This window comes from Triticum urartu, chromosome 4, assembly GCF_003073215.2.
Source record: "Triticum urartu cultivar G1812 chromosome 4, Tu2.1, whole genome shotgun sequence".
Taxonomy (NCBI): domain Eukaryota; kingdom Viridiplantae; phylum Streptophyta; class Magnoliopsida; order Poales; family Poaceae; genus Triticum; species Triticum urartu.
The window spans coordinates 59,809,221-59,818,689 of NC_053025.1; the positions used below are offsets into that span (position 1 = coordinate 59,809,221).

Sequence of the window (9,469 nt, forward strand, 5' to 3'; positions counted from 1 at the left end):
TATCAGAAAATTCCTAATTTAACAGTCGTAAATTTTCTTTCCCTATTTGACATTGAAAATACTCCGCCTATGTTGTCTCAACATAGCTGGTCCCAAGCCCGGGTAAAGGAGGAGGGTTGTGATAGGCTTGGCGAGCCCACGTCAAAACTCAGGCACTCTTATGGAGATGAAACCCAAAAGAAAATCGTTGGGTCGTAACCCTCTCAGCAACATGCCATATCGGAACCCGGGTGTGGTGCCAAATGGGCAAGGGCCGGGCCGTTACCTCCTGGTGGCGCGCCGTATCTTGATCTGGATGCGATGGCAATTGAGCAAGGATCAGGACGTCGCATCCTTAGTGGCGCGCTACATCGACGCCCGGGTGCAGTGGAAAACGAGCAAGGGTCTTCGCATTTGACTCGACGAGTGCGGAGGATAAGGAAGCTAGTTGAGCCTAGGAGGATCTATTTAGGTAACTGAAATATAGGGTCCCTGACGGGTAAGCTTCGAGAGCTAGTCGATACCGCAGTGAGGAAAGGTGTTGATATCCTCTGCGTCCAAGAAACCAAATGGAGGGGACAAAAGGAGAAGCAGGTGGAGGATACCGGCTTCAAGCTATGGTACACGGGGACGACTGCAAACAAAAATGAAGTAGGCATCTTGATCAACAAGAGCCTCAAGTATGGATGGTAGACGTCAAGAGGCATGGGGACCGGATTATCCTGGTCTAAGCTGGTAGTTGGGGACTTAGTTCTCAATGTTATCAGCGCGTATGCCCCGCAAGTAGGCCACAACGAGAACATCAAGAGGGAGTTCTTGGAAGGCCTGGAGAACATTTTTAGGAGTGTACCTATTGATGAGAAGCTCTTCATAGAAATCTCAATGGCCATGTGGGTACATCTAACATAGGTTTTGAAGGGGTGCATGGGGCTTTGGCTATGGCAACAGGAATCAAGGAGAAGATGTCTTAAGCTTTGCTCTAGCCTATGACATGATCATTGCTTACACCCTCTTTAAAAAGAGAAAATCACATCTAATGACTTTTAGTAATGGTCAATACTCTAGCCAGATTGATTTCATCCTCGACAAGAAAATATAGGCGTGCTTGCCTAGATTGTAAGATGACTACACTTTCGTGGAGTTGTACTTCTCTCCATGTTTACAGGCAAGGCATTGTTACAGATCCAACTAAATTATAACTACCATATTTGTCTTCCACATGTTCTCTATGTAAGCTTATGGTTGTACATGGCTTGGTAAAAATATTTATTTCCTGTTCAATCATACGAATGTTTATGGCACATGTAATTGTTTGTAGATAAGCCTCAGCTCAAGACAAGTTGATGGAAGTATTTTGTATATATGTTCTTCCCATTTAAAAAAATAGGTAAGTTCTATGGAGATAGCTGGAGCGATGTCCTTTTTTACAATGTGTAGGTCTATGTATCATGACTTGTGGTTGCATGCCTATCGAGTATTTGATGCATTCACCTATGATTAGTAGTGATGTTGAGTGTACAATTCTGAAGATATCAACAGAAACAATTGAATTCTTTTGATCTCCATAGAGGATATTTGTGAGCATGTTAATCTCAGTCTTCTGTTTATGAAGTGGCCATTCATTGGTCCATATTTTGCTAATCGACTGAGACAAAGTATATTGTTTGCTTAAATTTATACTGTGATATGAAACCGGAAGAAATCTTAATCAATGGGAATTAAAAGTTCTTTTTTGAATTGCTGAAGGTTCACCCAGAGATCACTTCAGTTGGTCTGTATACATTTCTAAAGGTTTGGGGATAATAGACAAGACCTTTATGGGCTAACACTTGGAGTGCTTCCTACAGATGGTGACTAGCCAGATCTGACGTTGTTTGTAACCGGTGTCTTAAGTTAATATGCAGTCTTCTTTCCAGTGATTTGGGACAGGCATAGAGATTTCTTTAGTGAGCATGGACGCATCTTTCTTATTATGTTCCCGTGGTTGCAAACCTTATCCAACTCATTTCTTAAAAGATCGACAATCATCAACTTCGCAGCCTGGTCCTTTTCACTGTTGAACAAATGCAGAACAAAAACCAAGTTTCTGTCTGCCAAATGTTCGTTTGGCCACGCCGTTAATTCAGGTTATGAGCTGCTTGGTTCCTTCTGTTTTTGTGTGTTAAAAAAACTGCTTCTCAGTGTTGTACAGTAATTTCTTTGTGGTTGTACTCTGAGGCTTTGGCCTTCTCTTATTCTATACAGTTCACATGCAACTCTCCTGCATGGTTTGGAAAAACATTTAACCCCATAATTCAAAGGAAAAAAACTATAATAAGTGTTTCTTAGTATCGAGGCACTATTCCGTGCTTTGATGCTCCGAGAATTTAGTTCAGTTCAGTAGTTCACATAAATCATGCTGATATTCAAGCATTGGTCGTACAATAAGATCGAATGTTGCCACTTTTACTCCGACCAAGCATCCACATGACCCAGTCTGCTACCAACGGAAAGTCAATTCTCTTTGCTATTACATTTTTTACATTAGAACTTCTAGTGTTGATTTGAGGTTCTGTTTAGTTTATATGCTACTTTTAATGCCAACAAAAAGATCCCGCAACAACGCGCGGGGTATCATCTAGTTTTCTTAATGGACAACCGCTGGATATGTGTCCCTTTTTACCACATTTGTAACACTTTGGGCCTTCATTTGCCTTACCCTTCTCTAGTTTGCTTCGGGATTGGTTGTTTTGCCTTTGGTGGAGCGGTTTTTTCTTCCACTCTATTAGTGTGATCCCTAGACGAGCCTTCGGTATGAGGATATGGAGCCTTAGTTGTCTTTCTTGTCCTCACAAACTTCTCGGCCTTTAAGGCTAGAGCTTGTACTTGATCAATGGATCAGATTTGTTGCATCATTAATCGATTTTGAATAGCATCATTGAGACCATTGATGTACCTTGCAACTTGTTGATCTTCAATTTCAGCAAAGTTGCACCTCACTTGTAGCCTTAGAAACTCCTCCGTGTAATCTGAAACAGTCCTATTTACTTGAGCACAATTTTGGAATTGGATAGATAGGATCTGGTCATATTCAGCGGGTAAAAATCTTCCTTTTAAAAGGCTTTTCATTTGCCGCCAAGTTCTCACGAGGTTTTCCTCTCAGCCTGCATTCTTCTTGAATGCGATGCCACCATGCACCGCTCCTCTTTTAAGCTTGTACGCGACCAAAGGAACTCTATGATCTTCCGGAACCTCCATGACCTCAAAGAAAGTCTCCACTTCATATAACCAATCTAGGCACCCTTCAATATCAACATTTCCATTAAAAGTTGGGATCTCAGCTTTCACCTTGTATGTATCTCCTGCATATGTAGGGTTGGGTACTCTCTGATATGCGTAGAGATCTGGTTCTTCAAGAGCATCATCACATTCTTCACCTTCAGAAGCTTCAACATAAATTGGCCTTCTTGCAGCACATTGAATAGCATGTTGTTGTGGTGGTCTTGCACCAAGATTACCTCTCCTTCTTTGATGAACATCTCCTTCTTTAGATGAATCTCCTTCATTGGTAGCAAGGGGGACACCCTTTCTTATCATCTCAACCAGCTGGTCAAATCTCCGATTAAGATCTTCACGCAGCTCTTTGATTTTTTGTTCTATAGCATCCATCCTCTTCTCCAATTGCTCCATTGCTTGCTACAGCTTGCTCTCGAAGACGACAGCAAGAACTAGTATGGGTCAACGAGGCTTTGATACCACCTGAAGCAGTACAAAGGTTGTGGAGGAGCAACTCCACCTTGCTGCTACAATGTGTATAGCACAAGTGTTGAAGGAACAACTTCAACGTGTTGCGCTAGATATCGCTCGAGGCGAATGTAGGCCGATATGGCAGCAAGAGTTCAATCCAGAACTCCTAGAGCACAAGATCTACTCCAAGATCTTAGATAAGAACAACAGGTTCTATTATAGATAGTGGGTACATAGTCTGGGTTCAAAGTAAAGGTGAGGACCTCTATTTATAGGGCTTTGGGAAGCCTTCACATATTTCTACTTATAGCTAGAATACTCTTGAAAACATTATTTAAGTTTCACCATTCTACTCATAGCTACTCACAATTAGAAGACTTTAGAAAACAGTAGGTAGGATAGAAAAGAAAAGAAATACTACACTAGAGTGGAAGTATCTAGAAGTACCCAAACAGATCTGGCATGTGTTTTTCTTTCCTCTTCTTTTTCTCTCATCTATTGTTCCTCATCAGTTGTACTAATTACCGTGTCAATAAACTGATGAGCCATACAATGAAGCTATGAGAGAGCCATTGAGCACCGCTTAAGAAGAATGACAAGCATGACCAAAATCAGTTTGGTTTCATGTTGTTTTCTTGGTATGACAACTTATGGAGAGATACAGGAAGCAAAAAAGAGGACCTGCATATGGTGTTCATTGACTTGGACCATAAAATACCGCGGAATGTCATGTGGTGAGCTTTGGAGAACCACAAAGTCCCAGGTACATTACCCTCATCAAGGACATGTACGATAATGTTGTGACAAGTGTTCGAACAAGTGATGGCGACACTGACGACTTTCCGATTGGGACTGCAGATCAGCTTTGAGCCCTTATCTTTCTGCTTTTTGCGGATGATGTGGTGTTAATCGATGATAGTCGGACAAGGGTTAATAGGAAGTTAGAGCTATGGAGACAGACCTTGAAATCGAACGGTTTTAGACTCGATAGAACTAAAACCGAGTACATGAGGTGCGGTTTCAATACTACTAGGCACGAGAAGGAGGTTAGCCTTGATGAGCAGTTGGTGCCTCTGAAGGACACCTTTCGATATTTGGGGTCAATGTTGCAGGAGGATGGGGATATCGATGAAGATGTGAACCATCGAATCAACAGGTGGTGCCTCTGAAGGACACCTTTCGATATTTGGGGTCAATGTTGCGGGAGGATGGGGATATCGGTGAAGATGTGAACCATCGAATCAAAGCCGGATGGATGAAGTGGCGCCAAGCTTCTGGCGTTCTTTGTGACAAGAGAGTGCCACAAAAGTTAAAAGACAGATTCTATAGGACGACGATTCGGCCTGCGATGTTGTATGGCGTTGATTGTTGGCCAACTAAAAGCAACATGTTCAAGTTCAACACTTAGATGCACATGTTGAGATGGATATGTGGCCACACAAGGAAGGACCGGTCCGGAATGATGATATATGAGATAAAGTTGGGGTAGCACCGATTCAAGAGAAGCTCATCCAACATCGTCTTAGGTGATTTACGCATATTCAGCACAGACCTCCAGAAGCTTCGGTACATAGCGGACGGCTAAAGCGTGCTAATAATGTCAAGAAAGGTCAGGGTAGACCGAATTTCACATGGGAGGAGTCCGTAAAGATAGATCTGAAAGACTGAAGTATCACCAAAGAACTAGCCATGGACAGGGGTGCATGGAAGCTTGCTATCCATGTGCCAGAACCATGAGTTGGTTGCGAGATCTTATGGGTTTCAGCTCTTAGCCTACTCCAACTTGTTTGGGACTAAAGGCTTTGTTGCTATTGTTGTTGTTGTTGTATTTGACACTGAAAATAATATTCATCCCTGCCTAACACTGAGTCTAAATTTTATGCCCTTCATAACACTTCCGTCCATTTTTAAACCTTAACAGTGTCAAATGACACTGGAAAAGACCTTTTAAACCCTCAGGTGGAATGTGACCAAATTTTTAATAGATGCTGATATTGATGTTTGATGTGTTTTTTTCTTCCCATTTGATTTAACCAGAAATTTTATTTATTTATAGACACGAACGATTTTTCTAAGTGCAGGTTACAAGCTTAATCATGGAAATGCATGTGCATGTTCATGCATATAATGGCTGATCAATTGATTAGTTTGCCTCGTGTGCCAAACTGCTAATGCATGCATACGTTGAAGCCTAGGTGCAGCCGAGTACATGCATGTATGCAGGGCTTCCGTGCTAGAGGCGCAATAGCCGGTATGTACAGATACGTACATCGGTACATAAATACCCGCTTACCGGCCGGCAAGTGCACGTACATACCCAAATACTCGAATACCCGGCTGAAGAACAAAAGAATTAACTTCTGAAATAGCTTAATGCATGCATACATTGAAGCCTAGGTGTACCCATGCGTTCAAGACCACATGCATGTCTGCAAGGCTTCCGTACTAGAGACGTGGTAGCCCGTATGTACAATTGCATACATCGGTACATGAATACCCATGTACCGGCCGGCAAGCGCACTTACATACCCGAATACTCATATACCCAGCTGAAGAAAAAAGGAATGAACTTTCGAGATAGCTTAAGAATTGCACTTTTGGAAATGAACCGGGCCAAACAGTTGGTTCACATTACATGAGGGCAAAAGTGTTTCTTTACATGTAATCTAACAGCGTTAGGCGGGAAAATGGATGGAAGTGTCATAAAGGGCATAAATTTTAGACTCTGGAGCTAGATAGGGGAGAAAAAGGTTTTCAGTGTCAAATAGGGAAACAAAATTTAAAATGGTGTTAAATAAGGAATTATTTCATGTAAATAGGTGAAAACATACCTTATCTGGGTAAGGCATTGATTCATCTGCATTAAAAATTCCATGAACACCATCAAAAACTACACTTGGTGAACTAGTGTAGATAAGTCGCTTCACCTTGCAATAGATACACGCATCAATGACATTCTTTGTTCCTGTGAAGTTTGTTTTACTGTATTATGTAACACGAGAAATAATGATAGAAAAAACTAATGACTCATGCAATCAACTTGGTGCCATCCCATCAGCAAATCAGTGCCATCTCCGAATTACTCCCTCCGTCCCATAATATAAGAGTGTTTTTTACACATGGGACGGAGGGAGTAGGAACCAAAGCTGTGAAGCATACAAATTCACATTACAAACCTTCAACATTCACCGAATAATGAAGATGGAAGTTGTTGATGGATGAGTCTGGAGCAGCCATATGAAAAACTACTTCTGCCCCCTCAAAAGCTGCAAACAAAAAACACACAAGACAGAGATAAGGACAAAGGTAGTAGGCATCAATCAACTAAATTGACTAACGCCCATAAATACCTTGCTATATCAGAAATAACTGATATGTAAAAGCATGAAGATATTGGTATTCTGAACAAACTGGTAACTACTAAGACAACTGCCAATTAACAAGGAGAACTCTGAAAGTACAATGGGTAAGTATGGAAAAATAGGAATATGATTCTCGATTTCCTGGTTTTGTACCACTACTTCTATGCAATAACATTCAGTACACTCACTGACCGATGACTAAGTTCCACAGAATCAACAAAGAAGACATAGCTGGGACCAAAATAAAGCATAAAATTGTCAAGCAACTAAATGGACTCACCCCACAGCAACACACGTAAACACAGTGAAGAATCTATGCACAACCCCACAGTTTATTTTTAGCGTAAATCACCAATAATCGGTTCTTGTAGTACATAAAAATACAGAATTTAGAAGAGTTCACATACAGAATTTAGAAGAGTTTATTACTAGAGTTCACACCACACGAATTTCTTTTAGTCATCGCCACAACATAAATGGGGTGTACAGCATCTCCACGATCAAAGATTATAAGTGCCTGTTCGGTTCCTCTCCACTCCCTCGACTGCGCTCCTGGAGCGGAGCAGGCTGCAGCTCATTTTCACGGAGCGGCTCAAACCGAGCTCCACAGCTCCGTGGAGTGGAGAGATTCCGAACAGGGCTTAAATGTCGATGTGTAGCAGCTAGATACTCAACCGGCATTGGTCTTAGCAAATTAACTCGTCAACCTAAACAATAACAACAACGCAGAAGTAACAACAGCATCTCTATCACAAGGTAAATCATGTCACCGTGAATCATTGATTCCTCCGAGTCCTACCAACTTCAGAAGCAGCCGCGTAGGCTGATAAGCACCAATCTCCAGATCCCACATCCACACGGACAGGGAATCAGAGAGCACATTACCACCAAAACCCTACCCAGCCTAGCAATCTGGAGAGCAAGTGGTGGATTGCACACACCTTTGGCCAGCTGGGCCTTGTCGCGGAGGTCGGCGGACGCGTAAACGGCTTGTCCTTCGCGGATGGCGGCCCCGAGGATACCCTGCTCCTCGTCTCGGTCGAGAGAGATGACTTGGGCCAGGTCGGCCACGCGCACGCGCCACTCGCCGGAGCGGAGAAGCATCAGCACCAGATGTCTCGCCGCGAAGCCGCGGCCGCCAGTGACCACACACCATCTCGCACTGGCTTCGGCCGCATCCATCTATCTGTCGCGCCGTCGCCGTTCGTCGTCGTCGTCAGATTCGAAGCGCTTATGGCGTCATCAAACACTGTGCACACTTTCTGTGATATTTATCCCGTGGGTAGCTGCGATCCGATCTGTGGGAGCGAATTGCACAAGAAAAATGCTAAATGTAAAGGCCTGCACATGCTACACAAGGTTTTTTCTTCTTTTCTTTTAGACGGATGCTACACAAGGTTACGGCCCTCTTTACGGGCAAAAATCACAAAATTAACCTGTGGACAAAAGTATTTTACAAATTAAACCGTATTCAAAAAAAATCACTTAACTAAACCTTTTATGTAGCGCCCGACAAACAGACGGTGCACCTTGTTGTGCAGTGCCTTCGCCTAGCCAGTGTGGCACCCCTGGTCCAGGCCAGCCCCACATCTGGTCATGCAGCGCCTAGACACCCAGCGCCACACCGCCATATGCAGCGCCTAGCGCATAGGCGATGCACTATGACTTAGTAGCCGCCGCACGCTGGTCCTCCTCACCCCACCCCCATTCGTTTCAGAACAGAACAGAGAGAAAGTGCGGCGGCGGCTCTCTCATCTCCCCCTCTCAATTCTCTCTTCAAAAAAACTTCAAATCTGACATTTTTTCGTGGATTTCTTCACCAATTCCTCCTAAAAGGTAATCTCCTCCGTTTTCCCTTCTTTCTATCTGAAAAATCTTACCCATTTTTCATATTTGTGGAACCCTTGTTTGCTTAGATTAGACTTTTGCATGTAAAAATTGAAATAGCTTTGTGGGATTAGGATTTGTAGATGATTTGTAATCATCGTGGAACCCTAGTATTGTTGTTTTATATTGACAATATATGCTTCCATACTGAATGTGACGCCCCGATTCAATCGTACACTAATCATATACGCAAACGTGTACGATCAAGATTAGGGACTCACGGGAAGATATCACAACACAACTCTATAAATAAAATAAGTCATACAAGCATCATATTACAAGTCAGTGGCCTCGAGGGCTCGAATACAAGAGCTCGGTCATAGACGAGTCAGCGGAAGTAACAATATCTAGGTACAGACATAAGTTAAACAGATTTTTCTTAAAAAGACTAGCACAAACTGGGATACAGATCGAAAGAGGCGCAGGCCTCCTGCCTGGGATCCTCCTGAACTACTCCTGGTCATCGTCAGCGGCCTACACGTAGTAGTAGACACCTCCAGTGTAGTAGGAGTCGT

The 9,469-nt window shown here is 42.9% G+C and overlaps 1 protein-coding gene across 3 annotated transcripts in view; it reads right to left on the bottom strand.

Moving 5' to 3' along the window:
* The window catches only part of LOC125550654 (3beta-hydroxysteroid-dehydrogenase/decarboxylase-like), a 28,030-nt gene extending 19,644 nt beyond the window's left edge, over positions 1 to 8,386 (bottom strand). Inside the window, exons 1-3 of one of the 3 annotated variants that reach the window (XR_007301735.1) lie at positions 8,009 to 8,384; positions 6,882 to 6,971; positions 6,537 to 6,670 (exon numbers count right to left, since the gene is read on the bottom strand). Coding sequence is in view for 2 of the 3 variants with exons in the window: in XM_048713697.1 (XP_048569654.1) it covers positions 6,537 to 6,670; positions 6,882 to 6,971; positions 8,009 to 8,249 (465 nt within the window). In the remaining variant the exon portion in view is untranslated. Of the gene's footprint in view, positions 1 to 6,536; positions 6,671 to 6,881; positions 6,972 to 8,008 lie in introns of all 3 variants that reach the window. The other 2 variants (XM_048713697.1, XM_048713696.1) reach the window with 2 other exon arrangements.
* Between the last annotated feature and the right edge of the window lie 1,083 nt (positions 8,387 to 9,469).